Genomic DNA, 22,070 nt, shown 5'->3' with positions numbered 1-22,070 from the left:
TGATCTATCTATCCATCCATCCAACTCTATTACATTCATTATTAGAGCATTTGAATATTTACATCACTCAGAATCTGCTTCAATGGGAGTCTGCAGATACTTGTATTGGTGATTATAATGGTGCAAAGATCAGTTTTAATTCAGACAACAGACTCTTGGACATTGGGCTTTCAATCAGTGTAGGTTTTTCCTCGTCTTCTTTTGAAATTTGGATGCACATAAATGTCATTATTTGAAAATAAATGGCTTAGTATTTGATGTATTAAGTATGCAGCTCTGTGCTTGATCAATTATTTCCATTAAGTAATCTCACTGTTTATTTGTAGTCCAACAAGCAGCTTTTATAAGCAACATTGCAGATAGATAAGTAAATAAAACTCATAAAGCAGACATTTTGCAGATGATAAGTCCCATGCACCAGCTCACTTGACCCTTACCCATGAGGGGCTTGTTACCGCCATTCTTAGAGAGAAATACATCGGACAAAATGGGCGACAGAGCTTTTGTAAGTGACTCAGCAATGATGAAAGCTGCGATTTATCAGTTTTTCCTTCAGGAAACCAGAGCCGTCTTAGAAAAGCTGTCAAAATACTGGGTTCTGGTTACAGAGTTCTTCCAGGACACCTCCAACTTCTCACTTTATGAGTCAGAACCACAGCCATGTGCTCTTATGTTGGAGACCGTGCCCACAGACCCTGAGAGGACATTTTCAAAATATTTTCTTGCCCACCAATTTGAAAAACGGCATCCATGAAATGAAGTGAATCAGCAATGAGAATCACAACATTACAAATTGATTTGAAGCAAAAAGTATTTGAAAATCGAACAAAAGTACAAGACTGTGAACTTAACAGCTTTAAAAAGGGAAATGGATGGATGGATGGATGGATGGATGGATGGATGGATGGATGATAGATAGAACGATGGATGGATGGATGGATGGATGGTCGATAAATAGATAAATGGATGGTCGATGGATGGATGGATGGATGGATGGATGGATGGATGGATGGATGGATGGATGGATGGATGGATGGATGGATGGATGGTCGATAAATAGATGAATGGATGGTCGATGGATGGTTGATGGATGGATGGATGGATGGATGATAGAACGATGGATGGATGGTCAATAGATAGAACAATGGATGATTGGTGGATGGATGGTCGATAGATAGATGGATGGATGGATGGATGGATATTTTAAAGAAATATTATGTATTTAGAGAAGTAGGGAGGCAGACTCAATTTCATAATTTGTGGTGCTTCATGGGAGTGGGCCGAGCTGAAGAGCTCCTTTGATGCATTTTGCTTTCTGCGCCTCTCTGATTGGTGGAATTTACTGTACAGCATCATGGGTAATGTAGTTTTCACCCCAAATTCCACTGTTAAACACAAATATAAAAAAATAAATAGGTTGAAATAATGTGAACGGATGCAATCAACACAAGCACACACCATCGATCCAGACCCTCGTAGCTCATAGGTCTGTCTTTGGTAAGTTATCCTTAAACATCAATTTCCTTTGTAGGAAAAAAAGTTCATCTATTCCAGCCAAACATGGAAGCTGTGTGTAGCATTGGATCAGTGGCATTAGGGTGCAATGTGGAGATGGTTAACATGGTTGATCACAGTTCTGGAAATGAAAAAGAGTCTGAACTGGCAACCGCACCCACTCCCTGCTCTGGTAATGGGTCCGTATGATTCACTGTGGGAGGAGTGGAGGCCAACCTGGCACCGTATAAATACATGTGAATCAGAGGGGTTGCCTTAATTTCAGCCTAATCATCGCCGTCTTAATCATCATGTAACAACAACATGTTGTGGAACGACTGAGACTGTGAAAGAGTGCGTCTCACCATCCATACTTGTGTTTCCCCGCTAATTAAACAGTTCTTCCCAAAGGAAATCTGACTAAAGTAATGAGGCCTCTTTTTCTCCGTTTAAGGTTTCCCCAGTCTGTGAGAGACACCTAATTTTGACAATTACAACTACCCTGAAAAAAAATAAAGACAGCAAAAACCGAAGTGCAAAAATGTGAATGAAATTGAGCTTATTCAGTAATTTAAACCAGACATCCGTGCATTCGGCGTTTCGGCCCCCAGACCCAGAAAAGCAAGCTTTCTGCAGGATATAGGGGAATAACGGCCAGTATTAACCTTTCTACCACTGAATATTAATCAGCATTTAATAAAAGGAAAACAACCCACTTGCCACTCCAAATATTATCAGTGTGACATTACCTTTATTTTCATTTTGCGAGACGTTTTGCAAAAAAATTCAAGATAAACACTTACGCCTCAGCATTCAATAGTCCGAAAAGCAGGGGGAGTTAGGCTAGGAAAATAAAATCATGAAATAAAACAAACATGGCACTTGCCGAGGAGAGCGTATTGGACGCGGCGCTTTCCTCTGGCTCAGTCTGCTTTCAGAGCGATGCATTGTAGCTTTTGGATTGACGAGGGCAACCACGTTTCCATGTTCATGAGCTGGCGCTAGCCAGGAAGACTCCCATTAGAAGCGAGTGCGTGTGGTTTCTCCTGAACACGCCTGGGACAGAAACACAAATTCCCTCATTTCTCACTGCAGATGAAAATGTCACTGTAAAATGGGAGCAATATGGTCAGTCATAAACCTACCAAAGAAACAACGTTTTATGGAAGACAGAACAAACACACTTTAAATGAGCTCTTAATGTTAAAATAAAAAAAAATAAAAAAAACACAAGATTAAATTATGCAGCTCAAAGTTTCCTCCTTGAAATAATCATAATAAATGTTAGACATAATAAAAACGTTATATATAAAAAATGTGCATATCCTACACGTAATGGGGTCTAAAAGTCTGAGACGTGAGTGGGATTTTTTTCTGATTTATTGCTAATTATATTATCATCAGCATAGTTTTGGTAACACTTAATTTTACAGTTACACATGCTACATGTAGTTACTGTAGTAACAACTAGAAGTTATTTACATGCAACTAATCCTAAACCAAACCCAATCCTAACCCTAACCCTAAAACCTTTTCTTATACAGTACTTAAATGTATAATTACACTGTAACACGTAACACGGTTAAGTGTAGCCTAACCATTTTTTTTTGTCTTGCATTTTTAAAAATCCTAAAATCCCAGTTTTCCAGACTCTTGCATCCCACTGCACACAGATAAGTATATGCAAACACTTATAAGCTTAAATAAAACATGAGGTAGTAAAACTTCCAGTCAAACTCTATACCTGGATCCTGCGTGGCGTGCGAGTGTGAAATATGCTAGGACTGGGAAAGAGACTGTTTTGAAAGAGCGATAGCATCGGTTGGCACTCAGTGAGAAGCCCACAGAAGCCCTCCATCTGAACACAAAGACGAGGCCAACACACCTCAAACAGAGAAGGAGGGACGAACACGAGTGAGACGCACACAGAGACGGGAGAGGAACATGCTAACACGAGTGAGACGCACACAGAGACGGGAGAGGAACATGCTAACATGCTACATCCTCCACTGGCACTGATTTCAGATCAGCTGTAGTAATAAATACTATTCAAGTTCAAGTTTAGATCAACATATTTGAGATGTTCTTGTGTTGAAATCCTCATTTGCATCGTTGAACATCAAGACGACCCTCATAATACAGCCCCTAAAGAAAGCTAGTATTGCTAATGCTAATATCAGTTAGCATTCTCATTTCAATAGCAAACCCTTGTGAGCTTTTGAGAAACTGTACTACTTACAGATTATATTAATAAAATGTAATACCATTAAAGTGAGTGCAATTCTTAACACACTTTCAAAAACGTGCACCCATATAAAATGTGTAATAATGTCAAATAAAATTTTACTTTAACGTACGGTTTAAATCATTATGTTTTAATTAAATAATATGTTGTCATGCTTTAATGAAGTGCACTTATTTGGATGTGTTGACTAAGATAAAGCACATGTAAAGTACTTGATTATAATTTTAACAGTTGTGTGTTATTTGATATTACAGTACATCTACAGTAAATATACTTTAAATATACTAAATTCCACCTTCATCATTGCAAATGTGTAATTATAAATATACTTAAATGGCATACAGGTTTCAATAGAAACAACATCAAAGTGTTGTACACTTTAAACATATTTCAACATATGTATGAAATCACACAAAAAGATGTACTTGGGTCAAAAACACTAACAGTAATTGCTTTTTCATGTAAATATAAACATACATTTTCATTCAATTGCAATTAACATGCAATTAAATGTAAATTCTCTCTCTCTCTCTCTCTCTCTCTCTCTCTCTATATATATATATATATATATATATACATTTTCACAAGGGGAATTACCTGGAAGTATGTGATTTAAAAAACAGCCTCATGCTTTAAAGAGCCTTTTAAAAAAACGGAGTAATGACATAGCATCTACTATACTGTAATCAAAAACAGTCATAATCATGAGAATATACGGATACTTTTGGGAATCACTCTGGACAGTTTAAGTTTACAGGAACCTCCTCAAAACATGTCCTCTGTGTGTTTATTTGACGCGTTTCACCGTCTTTCCCGTCACTAGACTCGCAGCGCTAGTCAACACATGCTAACCCTGCAGTCCTGTGTGAGGACGCCTTGTACAGTTCAGTATTGTGGAAAGGAAAGGAAATCTAAGTCCGCTAAACCCCATATTAGGTCCGCAGACGTCAATGACCCTCTGCTAATATTTACCATGAACATTAACTGAGTGTACAGTCAGTTTATTAAAAAGTGTTAATTCCAAGCAAACATCAATTATTAGGAATAAAGGAGTCCGTGTCGAGGGCTTTGATGTGAGCTGGTTGTGATATACACTTCTGGGCAATGAGACATGGAGCTGGGGGATTCTGGGAAGGTCAGCGAGTTATTTTACATTTATGTTAGAGAGCAGGCCGATCAGGCGAAAGCGGCCGATGTTTTGGGTTGGAAACAGCATCAGTTCTGTTCGGGAATAGAGTGACATTCATCTGTGTTTATTTGCCCTGTCAGGTGATACCGGAGCACTTGCTAAAAGGTTTTGTTTTTAAAAGCTCAGACTCTGGATTTTTTTATTAGAAATTCAAACTTAGTTGCATGACAAGTCTAATATGCGGTACAATGCAGCGCCAAGGGCCGGGGATTAGGGCGGAGAGACATTATACACGCACACGCACACACACACACACACAAATGCTACGCATGCACATACGCATGCACGCATCAGGACTCTTCCAAACAGACAAAAACATCGGTCTTGAATAAGAATGAGCAATCCTGCATAAACAGACATGATGCAAACAATGGCCTTCAGTCAGCCGTCACAGCCACTAATAGAGCAGACCAAACATTTAAGCTCTCATGAGCACAAGGTAGTGTGGAAGCTCGTTTCTGCCATGGAATAAAACCATTTAAAAGATTATTGACACTTTTTATCTCACAATTGCGAGTTTATCTCGCAATTCTGACTTTATATCTCGCAATTCTGACTTTATAACTTGCAATTCTGACTTTGCATCTCGCAATTCTGACTTTGCATCTCGCAATTCTGACTTTATAACTTGCAATTCTGACTTTGCATCTTGCAATTCTGACTTTATAACTCGCAATTCTGACTTTATATCTCGCAATTCTGACTTTATAACTCGCAATTCTGACTTTATAACTTGCAATTCTGACTTTGCATCTCGCAATTCTGACTTTATAACTCACAATTCTGACTTTGCATCTCGCAATTCTGACTAAAACTTACAATTCTGACTTTGCATCTCACAATTCTGACTTTATAACTTGCAATTCTGACTTTGCATCTCACAATTCTGACTTTATAACTTGCAATTCTGACTTTATAACTTTCAATTCTGACTTTGCATCTCACAATTCTGACTTTGCATCTCGCAATTCTGACTTTAAAACTTACAATTCTGACTTTGCATCTCACAATTCTGACTTTATAACTTTCAATTCTGACTTTGCATCTCACAATTCTGACTTTGCATCTCGCAATTCTGACTTTAAAACTTACAATTCTGACTTTGCATCTCACAATTCTGACTTTATAACTTGCAATTCTGACTTTATAACTTGCAATTCTGACTTTAAAACTTACAATTCTGACTTTGCATCTCACAATTCTGACTTTATAACTTGCAATTCTGACTTTGCATCTCGCAATTCTGACTTTAAAACTTACAATTCTGACTTTGCATCTCGCAATTCTGACTTTATAACTTGCAATTCTGACTTTGCATCTCACAATTCTGACTTTGCATCTCACAATTCTGACTTTATAACTTACAATTCTGACTTTGCATCTCACAATTCTGACTTTATAACTTACAATTCTGACTTTGCATCTCGCAATTCTGACTTTATAACTTGCAATTCTGACTTTGCATCTCGCAATTCTGACTTTATAACTCGCAATTCTGACTTTGCATTTCGCAATTCTGACTTTATAACTTGCAATTCTGACTTTGCATCTCACAATTCTGACTTTGCATCTCGCAATTCTGACTTTAAAACGTACAATTCTGACTTTGCATCTCACAATTCTGACTTTATAACTTGCAATTCTGACTTTATAACTTGCAATTCTGACTTTGCATCTCGCAATTCTGACTTTATAACTCGCAATTCTGACTTTGCATTTCGCAATTCTGACTTTATAACTCGCAATTCTGACTTTGCATTTCGCAATTCTGACTTTATATCTCGCAATTCTGACTTTGCATTTCGCAATTCTGACTTTATAACTTGCAATTCTGACTTTGCATCTCGCAATTCTGACTTTGCATCTCGCAATTCTGACTTTATAACTCGCAATTCTGACTTTGCATTTCGCAATTCTGACTTTATAACTTGCAATTCTGACTTTGCATCTTGCAATTCTGACTTTATAACTCGCAATTCTGACTTTGCATCTTGCAATTCTGACTTTATAACTCGCAATTCTGACTTTGCATCTCGCAATTCTGACTTTATTACTCGCAATTCTGACTTTGCATCTCGCAATTCTGACTTTATAACTCGCAATTCTGACTTAATATCTCGCAATTCTGACTTTGCATCTCGCAATTCTGACTTTATAACTCGCTATTCTGACTTTATAACTTGCAATTCTGACTTTGCATCTCGCAATTCTGACTTTATAACTTGCAATTCTGACTTTGCATCTCGCAATTCTGACTTTATAACTTGCAATTCTGACTTTATAACTTGCAATTCTGACTTTATAACTCGCAATTCTGACTTAATATCTCGCAATTCTGACTTTGCATCTCGCAATTCTGACTTTATAACTCGCTATTCTGACTTTATAACTTGCAATTCTGACTTTGCATCTCGCAATTCTGACTTTATAACTCGCAATTCTGACATTGTATCTCGCAATTCTGACTTTATAACTCACAGTTCTGACTTTTTTCTCGCAATTCTGACTTTGCATCTCGCAATTCTGACTTTATAACTCGCAATTCTGACATTGTATCTCGCAATTCTGACTTTATAACTCACAGTTCTGACTTTTTTCTCACAATTGTGAGTCTATATCACACAATTCTGAGAATAAAAAGAGTCAGAATTGCAAGATAAAAAGTCGCAATTACCTTTTTTTGTGGGGGAAACAAGCTTTCATTAGATTTCAAACAAATTACACTTGTACTGTCAATATGTATAGAAAATGTTATATGTGCTTTTTTTGTGTCTTAAATTGCAAATATGAAAAATGAATAAAATGTTTTTTGATTAAAAAAACAAACATACAAAGTCTATTTCGCAAACATTATTATGCTCAAAAAAGAAAAAAGATTTTGTTTTTAAATTCAGGCTATTTGACATCACTTTTACAAAATAAATTACGTTTTCAAGGTAGTTAATATATTTATGTTCTTGAAAATTCATGCTTTAAATGTCTTTGGTCATTTTAGATCAAAACAAACTTCCGGTCTGGTTTAAAAAAAAAGATATATACTGTAAATACTGTATATCAACATGCTTGAAGGCAACATTACACTGTTTTCCATTTCACTTTAATATTTTACTTTCTCCATATCAACTCCTGATGTTGTGGAATTCTGTGAACCGCAGCTCCAACAAATGCGCCGTTTCCAAAGTATCATAAACTTGTTAGAAGGAAGCCTTGAGAAAGTGCATGAGTGGGGAAAGTGAGAGGGAGGAATAGAGATATCCGGGTATTCAGAGCTCTAATCTGAAACACATAAAGATAGTGTTACACCCCACAGTATTTCACAGTAGCATTGTTGTTTTTTTCCATTCTCACTTCAAACCTCTCCTGCGTTTTTTTCTCTCTCCCTCTCCCTTCAATTTGAGTCACACTCGTGCATCCTGATGGAGGAGATTTCAGGAAATAAAGCTGGACAATTTCCTCCGAGTGTAATCTTAGAATCCACCGGCAGCGAGGAGAGTCCACAGGGTTGCTGCAATCTCGTGAAACACTCGTGTAGATACCGATATTATTATGCATGCATGTCTACGTGTGCATTTGTGGCGTCTAAAGAGGCACTTTCGGTTTCTAGAAGGTTCCTGTCTTGCTGTGCCAGTTCAATCTCCCAGGCCTGAACCGGACACGTGTGCATGTGTGTGTAAGTGAATGCGACACTGCTTCATCCTACATTACGACTGACCTCTTCTTACGTTCCTCTTTAAACGCTTTAAACTTTGCGCTCCTTCCACCCAAAAACATCTTCAATAACACAGACGAGGACGTAACCTTAGCGTACAGGCGTCTCTGTTTCCTTATAATTACTATGTTAAATAAGAAAAGGTGAAAGAAATACGCTCTTATTTTGTAAGCTCCTCTGAGGTCCAGTTTGAATATTATGGATTTGAAGAAGACGGTTAGTTATGGCCTGAGAAGGAGATTTTTAGCCAGTGTGTGTTTATCTATGCAGGCATCATTTTTCAAGCACATTTCTTGCCGTTTGTGCGTATAGTTACCTGTGTGTCTGAGGTGGAAAGAGCTGGGGGCAGGAATCACAGCGAGTTGGGCAGAGCTATTGGATCTCATCACTCCTTCATTACGCTGGCATGCCCAGGAAAAAAGAATAGGCCCTTTCATTTAGCATGGCCTGCAGGGAAGAGAGGGAGGGTCAACGAGAGAGAGAGAGAGAGAGAGAGAGAGAGATACATCAGACTGAAATGAGCTGGGCACATTGCTGGCTGTCCATACAGAAATACACATTCTGATTCTTGTGATTCACAATGCAAAAAAAAATATAATAATAATAATAAAAGGCAAATGGAATCTTGAAAATGGAATTTACACTATAATTCAAAATGTCATGGAATTGCATACATTTTGGATGAACATATCAAAAGTTCAATTAATCAAATCGCAATATGGAAGTGTTTGTGAAGATTAAACTCGTAAAAGACTACTACTGAAATATAAAGTCTGGCTCAGTGTGAACGAGCGGCGTGGTTTCGTCTCCTGCACACACACACTCAAGCACGGCAACAACACTAATATTAATAATAATTATGAAATTCATTTAAACATAATTTAAGGAATATCACACAATCAAGAAATGTTTTCATTTATACACTAAACCTCTGTTGTGCGGATTTTTATTTCATGCGATTACATTTTAAAAGATTGATTAAATTTAGTTGATGAAATATTCATTTGATTACCTGCATTTTAATGATACATTTGTATTCATAACCATAAATCACAGAATCCAGAAAACATTAAAACAGACAACACACAGACAACAGATGGTTTTATGGCAAAGGCTGCCCTTTATTGTTAACATTGTAATTATAATAATAATCTGTAAAAGTTTAATAAAAATAAAACCATTAGACCTATTTTTTTTTTTTTTTCAAATTTAAATTAAGCCATTAAAAACAGAATAGAGAAAAAAAACTAAAATGGGGGGAAAAAAGGAATTTGAGGAAAAAATGTAATGGAATTTGGAAAAACGGCTCTATTCTGATTCACAAGCTTTTGATTTTGATTCCAATGATTTCATTCTCACTCAGATAATGCTATACATTATGCAAGGAACAGCAAAAATTCACCCATGGGGATGCACGAATCATTTGCATAAAGGAAAACAATGCAATTAATGTCAAAATCTATATTTTTATCTACTTTTTACATGTTTAAATTAAATTTTATTGAATTTTAAAACACATTTAACAAATGCATGTAACATAAATGCCTTCCCTTCCACAATAGCCCTGACAGTCATTAAAAAAATAAATAAAAAAACTTAAATTAACCCTTAAACATACAGCGCTTTATATCATACACTCCTATTGAGCATTATATACTATAACTTCACACATCTATAGCCTTTATCTCATTCTTTAACAAATTCCAAAAACATCTCACACATTTCATCAAATTCAGAAGACTTCCCCTTTATTACATTAAGGGCTAAACTTAATATCAAACGTGCAAATTCTCATTTTAAATGTTTTCCACTTAATTCTGCATTTCTCCCACCAAAATATGCACATAAAATCAATTTAGTCTGAGCCTGATCATTAAAACACATGCAGTCTGTACCTCAGATACAGTAAACATCACTGGGACAGGACATGGTTAAGAATTAACCTGTTTAACCAATGATCAGCTATATTTAGTCTGCGGTTTGGAGAGCATGTCTGAATGAATGTCAGCGAGAGCAGCGATGACATCAGACATCAGAAGCGGATGAACCGGTCAGATCAGGTCAACAGGAGGAGCGGATTCAGTCTGGCAATCAGAAACTAAAGCTTTCTAAAGCATGCAGACCATACAGTATACTGTAGGTATGACACTTCTCAAGACATGTATACCCATAGAAATTGTAAAGTGACATGAATTTAAGTCTGAATTTAAAAACACACGTAACACTTTACAATAAGGTCTCAGATATTAACATTTGTTAATGTAATTTTTACAGCATTTATTAATAAAAATACAATTGTTCACTGTCTGTTCATGAAGTGCATTGACTAATGTTAACAGACACACTAAAAATGTATTAGTGAATGTATAATATGAACCAAGATTAATAAGTATAAATATATTGGCATGATTATTGACGATACATTATCTTTTAGCTCTCACGTAACTCAATTAAAGATTTGTTTTTCATTTAATGTAAGAAAGGAATTCGTTTCTGCCCCCTTTCTACCTGTACTTGATGTAGTTTATCAGTTTAATATTTATTTCAGATTGTAAACCTTCAACTCATCATTGTACTTTGTATAACAGAGTAGCTTGGCCTTCTCTGTTCATTAGAAGGAAAATGCATATTTAACTACTTATTGAACTGCTTTTATGTATGCAGACGGGAATTTACTCCAATCAAAGCTGAAATTACAAACTCTGGTGTCTATATATGGAACATTTTAAATCTAGTATCAATGATGTGCAGTAAGTATTTAACTTTTTATTGTTATTCTATTTTGTTAACCTGTGATTACATCTGATAGATTTGTAATCTCAGAGAGATTATCCTGGTTAAATAAAGGTAAAATAAATCAAATAATAAATGCTGTAGATGTATTGTTCATTGTTAGTTCAGTTTTTTACTGTAGTTAACAAATGAAACCTTATTGTAAAGCGTTACCAATGCACGCATGCCATTGGCATATACAAAAATATACAGTATATGTTGGCATTTATTCCATAACCATTTTTGCCTTTTAATCAACTTGTATCACAATGATTTTAGTGATGCAAACAAAAGATATACTGATATCAAATACTGATATACTGTAATCAAAATACTGATTACAGATGTACAATGCTGTAAACTAGAACAATATATTACGCCAACAGTTCACTAATGCAACGGTTCCTGTCAGTCCTCCAGATGTCTGAATTGAAATCCGTCTATATTTGCCCGCTCCTCTGTCTGTGAGGCACAATTCAATTAAAAATGTGCTGTGCTATGACTGGACCGGGATCCAGACCGACTAGCGTTTCGCTGCATCAGAGAATTGCGGAGCTGTGAAAATGGCGGGCACGGCTAGCGTCTGCGTTTCCACTGGCTCGGCCCTCCTGCTGACAAACACATTTCTGAAGCCTCAACCCCCGAGAAGCCCAAAAGAGTCCTTAAAGGTGCGGATCTGTCATTAGCACATTTAGCTTGGCGCAAAAGCACATTGTTATTTTTAAGAGCCAGCTGTATCTTTGGAGCGTGTGTGGATTCCCGTGGCTTTGCTCCGGTTTGGGCCCGGTGTGTGTCCGCTTCCCCAGCCCTCACATGTTTAATCAGCTCGGCTGCTCAACGCGCATGAAAGTGATCTCATTATTTACTTACAGTAATATGTTGTGGTTGCCGTGGAATCCGGCTCATTTTAAATGCGTGGATATATACTGCAGTAGGAGGGAAACGTTCACAAACATCTGGATCAGCCTAAACCCATTCCGACTTTACTTACGGCAGGGTGACGCATGTTAACAAACAGCCTCTGATCCGCTGAAACTGGTTAGTCTGCCGTAAATCACAGATAACGACGGAGTGCCTGGAAGAACCTCTGACCTCGACACAACCCTCACACACATTTCTGTGTCAGAGTAAAACCAAAGAAAAAGGTGCAGCTGCAACTTTTGTTTATTTTGCGTTATATCTCACAATGTGACTATGTATCACAATTACAACTATTTCTTACTGGATATCCCACAATTGTGACTTTCAATTTCTCTCAATTTGACTTCTTATCTCTTTCATTTTTTATTTTTTTTTCAATTGCAAGTATTTCATGTAATGAGAAATTATATCCCAGAATACCTTGATGTCTATTGTGTCTATTTCTTTAAATGAATATCTCACAATTATGACTATTTCTCGCAATCTGACTTTACAGTATATCTCACAATTTTTACTATTTATTGAATTCTTTTATCGTATAATGTGTATTTATATCTCACAATTACAATTTTATGTCTGTCAGCGATGACAATGTTACGGAGTCATTAAAAGGAAAGAAGGAAAAATATGAGATGGGAGGAACATTTATTTGGCAATGCTTTTGCGTTCCCCTGAGAAACTTTGAAACTTTTCACTCACAAAGAACACAAAAGGTTTTGCAAACGAATGCAAAGTTACTCGGTGGAAAGTAAAGCATTTGCGAGAGAACACAAAAGCAATGACTTTTTTTTTCTTAAATGTGATATTTTTGAAGAACATTCTGAAGAACATAATGCATTTGAATGAGGACTAGGACAGTCAAGCTACAAAATGACAATAAAGTGTTATTAAACTGGTCCAAATGCTCTTCTTCCAAGTTTAATGCTGGAAATTTTGGTCTGTTCCTCCAACACAATCTCATAGCAATTCATAACTATTTTACATTTTGGCAAATTGCCAGCCAATTCGTATGAATTCATGTATGATCTGCTTACGTCCCAATGACGGTTAGTTCAGGGGTGGACTTTAATGAGTAGGCTTATTGTTTTCTAAAAATCTTACATTTTTATAGGATTTTAAAGAATTTGAGGAAGAGAATGGATTCAAAATGCTGCTCCAAACTCATGTCTTTATTCCTTCCATGCAACACATAATGTCTCATTTATTTCTCACATTGTGAGTTTATATAAGTTTTCCCACGTAGGCTCCAACACATGATAAGTAGAACGCACAGTCATGTTTGCCCGAGGCTTTCAGAAGTTTCTTCTAGTCTTTTGGTCTGTTGCAGCGGGGTCAAGATGGCAGCGACTGGAAGGTCTTTTGGATTTCTACATTCTTGAAGAAATACTAGATAAAGTCACGTTTACCAAACTAGTGCATGACTCCCCATACAGCATAAGGAAGTTTAATTAGCTTTGCGACGTTTTTGTGCCAAAAACAAAACTTCTGAATAGCACGGAGAGAACGAGAATGCTCCTTAAACACCTCTGAGACAAAGTAAGAAATGGCAAACAGTTTACCTACAATGTTTGCACAAAGTCTTCACACCATCACTCCAGGAAAAGATGAGAAGTTTCCCAAGGCCTTTTGTAGGATCCTTAGCCCTGTTCATGGTCATTGCTTTAATGTTACAGAGGCGTTACAATGTAATACAGGCTGACTGATACAACAGTTGAATATATAACGCCAACAAAATAAGACAAAACAGATCAAATGGGGCAAGTTCATAAAACACGCACAGCTTTTGCCATCTGTTGCTAAAACATTTTTGACAGGATGTGGTGTAGGTGTATCTCGTGAGAAATCACCGTCTCAACGCTATTTGTGACTCAGATGTGAGTTCTGCTTAACAGGTTGTATAAGTTAATCACAATGCAAGTTGCACTCCAATAACGTTTTATTACTTGAACACCTTTAGTGAAACTTGTAAAGGAGAAGTTAGCGTTATTGTGCAAATGTGGTAGCACTTATCTAATTGGCTGTAACGTTATCGTAACAGGAGTTTAATGCAATTCAAGCTCACAAGCAGTAGTTAAAAGATTGGTTGATAAAAGTATGCAAAGTTGAAAAGCTGTCATTCACTCCGGCATTGGCTCATGCGCGCATTACAATAAATAAACCGAGCCTCTCCTTCCTATTAGCAGCGTGCCGTTAACAGAAGGGGGAACGTGCTATTGACGAAGGTCCTAAAAGTTCTGTTATGTTTATGCTTGAAGTGAATCATTTAAATAAGCACATCCAGTGAAAATAAACGCTGTGTGTCGGAGCGAGGAGGAATCAAAACGCTCACAGTTCGCTTTCTGAGCCTTAATTAAACTGCGGGGCAGATAGGATTTCTGACTGGTTGTGCATCGCAAGAGCTTGACATAACGCAAACAAACAGCTTCAACATCCACAAGTCTGCCTTTTTTCCCTTTGAAAAAAAGGGAATTGGAGTCAATTGCCTCGTCGTTATTGTTATATTTGTCTTTTCCTAACTCATGCAACCCTAAAGTTTGCATGAAAACGGATGCTGAACCTCTTTCAGAAGTTGCCTTCAACCAATAGGGAGAGTAAATCCATCAGTTTTAACCAATTAGAAATGAGTTTCCAGGGTGAAATCACAATGAGCACCACCATATATGTATAAATAATTGATAAGAAAATAAAAAATACAGTATAAAGCACATTTACTTCATTTGTTAAAATGTGTTTCATGAATTTCTATATTTATTCATTGTTTTAAGATTAAATTAGGATGGGCTGGTTCTAAAGTAAATTTGATTATGAAAATTAATTCATGCATACAATACAAATACGAAAGTCAGGTAGGTTGCAATGCATTATAGTCTGTAGATTTCAATAGTATTTTGTTTTGTAGCATACAAATATGAGGGTTTTCTTATAAAAGTGTGAAATGTTGTTCTTAATAAAATAAAAGACGTCTAAACAAAATGTGTTACGAAGCTCCTCGGTCTCCCCTGTATAAATGCTGTGTGACAGTAAATACTGTATTTTAATCAATAATTCACCGCCAGTATTTGCATTATTACACACAGAGTCTGAACAGCACTAATGGACTGTGGTGAACCGAGCACAGAACTCTGTCTCCCCCTATCGGTCAGTTTCAGAGAGTCACTGCACGACTTGATGAATAGTTGCAACAATATTTGCAACTTCTCTAAACCCGTTGAAAAGAAGGAATTAGAGCGAGTGGAAAGCTTTATCTTTTGCTGAGTCACTGACTGAGTAACACACTTCCTTGAGCCAAGCTTTCCTAAATCAGTCACTAAATAAAGGAATAAAAGCCAGTGGTTTGAATATTAAGCTCGTAGGATTGTTTGCATTCGCTCGAAATCTTTCGTGGTATATATGTACTAGTTTTTACGGCCCATAGAATTAAACGTTTCAGGCCGCGCGATCGAGCGTTGGCACGCGCTTCCACAATTATAGCCTACAGCCGTTTTCAACATGCACTTATTATGAAAACAGCACTTCTTGAAAGTAACTTAAAGCAGATTTCTCAAATGAAAATGCTAAATTGTGAGTGATAATTATTGAGAGTGAGAGAGGGGTGGGCAAGAGGAGGCATCGTTTTCCTTTTCGTCACAGCGCGTGCTGTTTAAAAGCCCGTGCGCGCTCAGCTGACAAACCAAAGTTCGTCCCTCTCTTGGAAATACTACACGGGAGCGCACAGGGAGCGCTTTGCTTTTGCAGAAACACTCTAGTGCTTGCCACCTGAAAGCGAGCACACGTTGGATTTGCAGGAATTCAAAGTTGGAAAGTATTTTTTGGAGGCGAAACTTGCAACCCGAATTCTCTGAGATCGTCCATCTACAGTGTTCGCATGAATCTACTAGACCCCTACCTGAAAATGACAGATGAGCAAGAGAAGTGTTTGTCTGACGCCCCCAGTCCGAGCATGTCCGAGGACTCCGCGGGCTCCCCGTGCCCGTCCGCCTCGGGGTCCGACACGGAGAACACGCGCCCCGCGGAGAACAGCCTCATGGCTCCGGACGGGACGCTCGGAGACTTCAAGAAGGACGAAGACGACAAGTTCCCGGTGTGCATCCGAGAGGCGGTGTCTCAGGTGCTGAAGGGTTACGACTGGACGCTCGTGCCCATGCCGGTGAGAGTGAACGGCTCGAGCAAAAACAAGCCGCACGTGAAGAGACCGATGAACGCGTTTATGGTGTGGGCGCAGGCGGCGCGCAGGAAGCTCGCGGATCAATACCCGCACCTCCACAACGCAGAGCTCAGCAAAACTTTGGGAAAACTCTGGAGGTAAATAAATCAACCAACCGTGCATTGCTCGTTTAAAATAAAATGCAATTGGGTAGGCTACTCGCTTAACGGCATTAATGCATGGGCTTAGCAATATTTGCATGCAACATTATTATTTATTTTTTTGTGGATGTATCGGTGTGTTCATATTGTTCTGCTCTGGGTAGATTACTGAACGAGGGAGAAAAGCGTCCCTTCGTGGAAGAGGCTGAGCGCCTCAGGGTTCAGCACAAGAAAGATCACCCCGACTACAAGTACCAGCCTCGGCGGAGGAAGTCTGTGAAGAACGGGCAGAGCGAGTCCGAGGACGGCAGCGAGCAGACGCACATCTCGCCCAACGCGATCTTTAAAGCGCTCCAGCAAGCAGACTCGCCCGCGTCCAGCATGGGAGAAGTGCACTCGCCCAGCGAACACTCAGGTGGGCATATTCAACTTTACGTGATCAAATCGATTCCTGGCCGAGTGTTGTTGTTTTTTTATGTGCTGTTGCGTCATCTGTAGTGCTGGGTAGTAACTTGTAATCTATATTACGTAATCTGATTCCAATAATGGAATACTTGTAAGTAGATTTTAAAATACTCCTAATCAGACTAGTTACTTTTTATTGATTACGTATTATTCACCAAATGTGAAATTCAAGAAATTCAAAAAGTCAAATTCATTGATTCATTGCTCCCTTAAATTTACAATCAACTTCATTTCAACTTAAATTACATCAAACTGACTTAAAAATGTGTAAAAAAGTTGAAAATTGCTTAACTTATTTAGATGAGTTAAAGCAATGTAAAAACATAACTTGTTGATCATATACTTTTTTCCAGTGCAATGTAAGGCTTTGTCTTTCATATTCACACCCTTTTGTATTAATGTAATGCTGGGATTCCCAAAATGTGTAATGTATTTTTATATCAATATGGTATGAGATTATCTTACACCGAAAGTAGTGTAACTTAATCCAGCATTTTTTTTATCATGTAGTTCGTATTCAGTAAGTAATCTGCCCAGCCCTGGTCATCTGTGCTTAACCTTCTTCTCTCCCCTCCTCCTCCTCCTCCTCCGTTTCCAAACAGGCCAGTCCCAAGGGCCGCCCACCCCTCCCACCACCCCGAAAACTGACGCTCAGCCAGGCAAAGCGGATCTGAAGCGGGAAACCCGTCCGCTTCAGGAGAGCACGGGACGTCCGCTCAACATCGACTTCCGCGACGTGGACATCGGCGAGCTCAGCAGCGACGTCATCGAAACGTTCGACGTCAACGAGTTCGACCAGTACCTGCCGCCGAACGGGCACGGCTACGTGGGCGGCTACGGGACCTGGATGGGGAAGAACGCCAGCGCTCAAAGCGGCGCGCTCCTCACCCCGCTCGGCGCCGGAGAGCCGGACCAGCCGAGGACGACACACATCAAGACCGAGCAGCTCAGTCCCAGCCACTACAACGAACAGCAACAGGGTTCGCCACAACACGTCAGCTACGGCTCCTTCAACGTCCAGCATCTACAACACTACAGCACTTCATTCCCGTCAATCACCCGCGCGCAGTACGACTACCCCGACCACCAGGGCGGCGCCACCTCCTACTACACCCACGCCGGCGGGCAGAGCTCCGGCTTGTACTCCACCTTCAGCTACATGAGCTCCAGCCAGAGGCCCATGTACACACCCATCGCTGACTCTACAGGGGTTCCCAACATCCCCCAGTCCAACCACAGTCCTCCTCAGCACTGGGACCAGCAGCAGCAGCAGCAGCAGCCGGTCTACACACAGCTGTCGAGACCCTGAGGACGAGCAGAGACTCATTACGCATCATTCCACTCTCTTTAGACACACACTTGAATTTTACACACACACACACACACACACACACATACACATAATGAAATGTAGGAAAGAAAGCTGGACTTTGACAAAAACGGCTCCCAACGTGCCTTTTTTAATCGCCTGAAATCGTGATTAGAATATATATATTTTTAGCCTTGATTGCAAGAAAAGAAACATTTTTGAGAAATGATTCCTCTGTGAGGACTTATTGATTATTGATACTTTAATATGTACTGTGTATGTTTTCTTAACATGTCCTTTTTGTATTTCCGCCGATCCGGCCTTTTTTGTGTTTCTTGTAGAAAAGTCTCTATTTTTACTAAACCACTCTTGGTAGTACGGCTTTGTTTTCCTTTTTGTCTTTCTCTTCTTCTTCTTCCCACTAATAACAACACCCTTTATTGTCCTCATGCAGTGCATTTTATATTTTATAGTTTGAGTTCGTACCCTTTATTTATGTTCCTGTAAAATACCGTCCCCATCCAGCCGTTTTTTTAAAGTCGTTCCCAGCTCACGTCTCGATCCCCCAACATCAGTGCCTGTCAAACGCTGGAAGCGAATTAGCGGGAATATCGACGTGGCAGCGGCAGCTGAGAATTTACTGAGTGTGTAACAGCATGTGTCGCAGCTCCAGGAAGTGACCTTTGACCTCTGCTTGTCATTAGCTGCCAGGGTCATCTTACAGCCCCCCCCCCCCCTCCCTTCGGATCCCATCTTAACCCTTTTAATTTATTTATTAGTATTAATTTTATTTCAAAGAAATTATTTGCATTTTATTCTTTAATACTTTATACAAAAAAATGATGTTATTTTGCGCCTCTGAATATGGTGACATATAATCCAACGGGCCATTTAGACAGAGGGCTGGTACTTAATATGGTACGATTCTGTATTCATCATGTTTATTTATCGTATGTAGATTTTTCTATTTTAAATGTTTATTTGTCCTTATTTCTAACCAGTTGTGTAATGCACAAAATACTGTTGCGGTTTCTAAAACAAGGCTGATTAAACTGGAAGAGTAGTCTTTCGTTCGGAAAGTTTTACGACGCTCTAATTTGTTTTTAAGTAGTTCATTAGTTAGTTCGTTAGTTAGTTAGTCGGCATCTCTGTTTGCTTCTCGATTTTTCCCTTTCCACTTTTGTGCTTTGCTCGACGTCAGCGATCTCAGTTCTGATGTTATCTTTTTTTTTTTCTTTTTTTTTTACACGAGACTGAACAAGTTGTTTTTGTCTTTAAAAAGTTTAACATTTTACTGCCTTTGAAGAAGCTCATCTTTTGTATTATATTTGCAATAAAAGTGAGAATAAAACATAAAATAGACACCTATGACTGTTTATTGCATGCATGAATGTGTATGGTTTCAGTTTAGCCGGAATGCCAAACTTTAGTCTTGTTACGTAAGCATCGCGTCCCTCGTACAGATGAAGCAGCAGGAGGCCGTACAGTCAGCACATTATAACACCAGTTTGTTGGCGAAAAAAGAAAAGAAAAACAGCTTTTAGTGTTCTTGTGTGCTTCCCTATGTTTGTTCCTCTAAACAGTCAGCAAAGGGAAATATTGACAAGTCTGTCATGCCAAAGACATTATGTTCTACTGAATTATTGTGATTTTCAGCAATTTTTTTGTGACTGAGTCATCTGTACCAGTTTACAAAACCAGAAACAACAAACATCTGCTGGTTTTAAACACTGTGTAGAATCATCACACTCGTGTACAGATGGTAAAGTAACAGGGATTGGGATTCTGAACATACTCTCGTGGCTAGGGACTTTTCGTTATACGGCATTATACATTATACCAGATATGGGACAGTATTAATAAACATCTCATTCGTATGTGAAGGAGAGACGACAGAAGCGGCAGCCCACTCCAGTGGAGGGTCGGAGGTCCATCGGTCGCAGCTGTTTCAATACGCCGGAGTTATTTATGTTGCCGTGTGCACAGAAATTATTATGCCTACAAAACTAACATTTACCCAGGAAATGAGATGGGACGTTTCTGTTCAAAATATACACAAAGTATCTACTTAAATATCCCATCTATCTATCCATCCATCCATCCATCCATCCATCCAACCAACAGTTCAAATGTTTGTGAAAATTAACACTTTTATTTAAATTTATCTATCTATCTATCTATCCATCCATCCATCCACCCACCCACCCACCCATTCATCCATCCACCCACCCACCCATTCATCCATCCATCCATCCATCCATCCAACCAACCAACCAACCAACCAACCAACCAACCAACCAACCAACAGTTCAAATGTTTGTGAAAATTAACACTTTTATTTAAATTTATCTATCTATCTATCTATCCATCCATCCATCCATCCATCCATCCATCCATCCATCCATCCATCCATCCATCCATCCACCCACCCACCCACCCATTCATCCACCCACCCACCCATTCATCCATCCATCCAACCAACCAACCAACAGTTCAAATGTTTGTGAAAATTAACACTTTTATTTAAATCTATCTATCTATCTATCTATCTATCTATCTATCTATCTATATATCTATCTATCTATCTATCTATCTATCTATCTATCTATCTATCTATCTATCTATCTATCTATCTATCTATCTATCTATCTATCTATCTATCTATCTATCTATCTATCTATCTATCCATCCATCCATCCATCCATCCATCCATCCAACAGTTAAAAAGTTTGGGAAAATTAACATTTTTATTTAAATGAATCAAGTGACAATAAAGATTGTTACTTTGTTACAAATATGTATTTTCAAATATATGCCGTATAATTTAACCCTGTAAACCTTTTTGTTGTAAAACTCTAAGAATCCTGAAAAAAAAGAAAATAACTGACCACAGTTTCCACAAAAATATGAATCAGCACAGCTGGTTTTAACATGGAAAATAATCAGAAATGTTTCTTGAGAAATCATCATATTAGAATGGATCATGTGACACTGAAGACTGGAGTAATGATGCTGAAAATTCAGATTTGATCACAGGAATAAATTACAGTTTAACATATATTACAATATAAAACAGTTATTTCACACTATTATGTTATTTCTTGGTCAAAGAAATGCAGCTTGGTGAGCAGAAGAGACTTTTTTTTGGTTGTGTCTGTGCATTTGTAATTCCAACATAGTTTGTAATTGCCATTCCATGCCATTCAAAATTCATATTTTCTTCACAGCTCGGCACACTGGTAAAGACTGGATTCTTCACATTAAAGTGCAGAAAACTCAACGCTCACCTCAGAGACCCAGACTGGGGCAGAGGAAATGGTGGAATGACTGAAAGCAAGTGACAGAGAGTCAAATACAGATAAAGAATGTGAGAGGGATTGAAGGAAAAGAGCAATGACTTCAGCGAGCTCTGCGTCTGCAGAAGCCATTAGGATGGTCACTCTCATAACGCTGAAACAGATGAGACGTCTCGCGAGCTGCGGATTCTGCCGTCGACTGGAAAAGAACTATGCAGCTCCGGTGATGAAAACCAGTTGTGATCGCCATCATTGTCACCTCCTGATGCTCGAACGAGCCATTCCCGTATCCTAAATGTGCTAATGTCCCCCTCATTTCAATCAAAATGTCTTATTATTGATTACCGCAATAAAGTTGAGACTGA

General features: G+C 38.5%; 1 protein-coding gene and 1 long non-coding RNA gene across 3 annotated transcripts; one reads left to right on the top strand and one right to left on the bottom strand.

Annotated features, from left to right (window-relative positions):
• Positions 1-1,545: 1,545 nt before the first annotated feature.
• LOC311306632 lies at positions 1,546-14,096 on the bottom strand. Of its 2 annotated transcripts, none has more exons than XR_014630190.1 (3): positions 13,894-14,096; positions 8,954-9,084; positions 1,546-2,601 (listed from the first exon to the last, which is right to left on the bottom strand). It is a non-coding gene; the product is annotated as an uncharacterized lncRNA (long non-coding RNA). The 2 variants fall into 2 exon arrangements; XR_014630191.1 differs by having other exon boundaries at positions 1,546-2,550.
• A 1,919-nt stretch (positions 14,097-16,015) lies between these two features.
• sox9a (SRY-box transcription factor 9a) lies at positions 16,016-19,767 on the top strand. Its single transcript, XM_084435142.1, has 3 exons — positions 16,016-16,632; positions 16,800-17,050; positions 17,703-19,767. Exons 1-3 carry the CDS (start codon positions 16,196-16,198, stop codon positions 18,407-18,409), a joined length of 1,395 nt encoding a protein of 464 aa, XP_084291268.1. The 5' UTR covers positions 16,016-16,195; the 3' UTR covers positions 18,410-19,767.
• The last annotated feature ends 2,303 nt before the right edge of the window (positions 19,768-22,070 follow it).

Source organism: Rutilus rutilus (assembly GCF_951802725.1).
Source record: "Rutilus rutilus genome assembly, chromosome: 16".
NCBI classification, from domain to species: domain Eukaryota; kingdom Metazoa; phylum Chordata; class Actinopteri; order Cypriniformes; family Leuciscidae; genus Rutilus; species Rutilus rutilus.
Note: the sequence above shows the minus strand (reverse complement) of the source record. Positions and strands in the feature narration are given on the sequence as shown.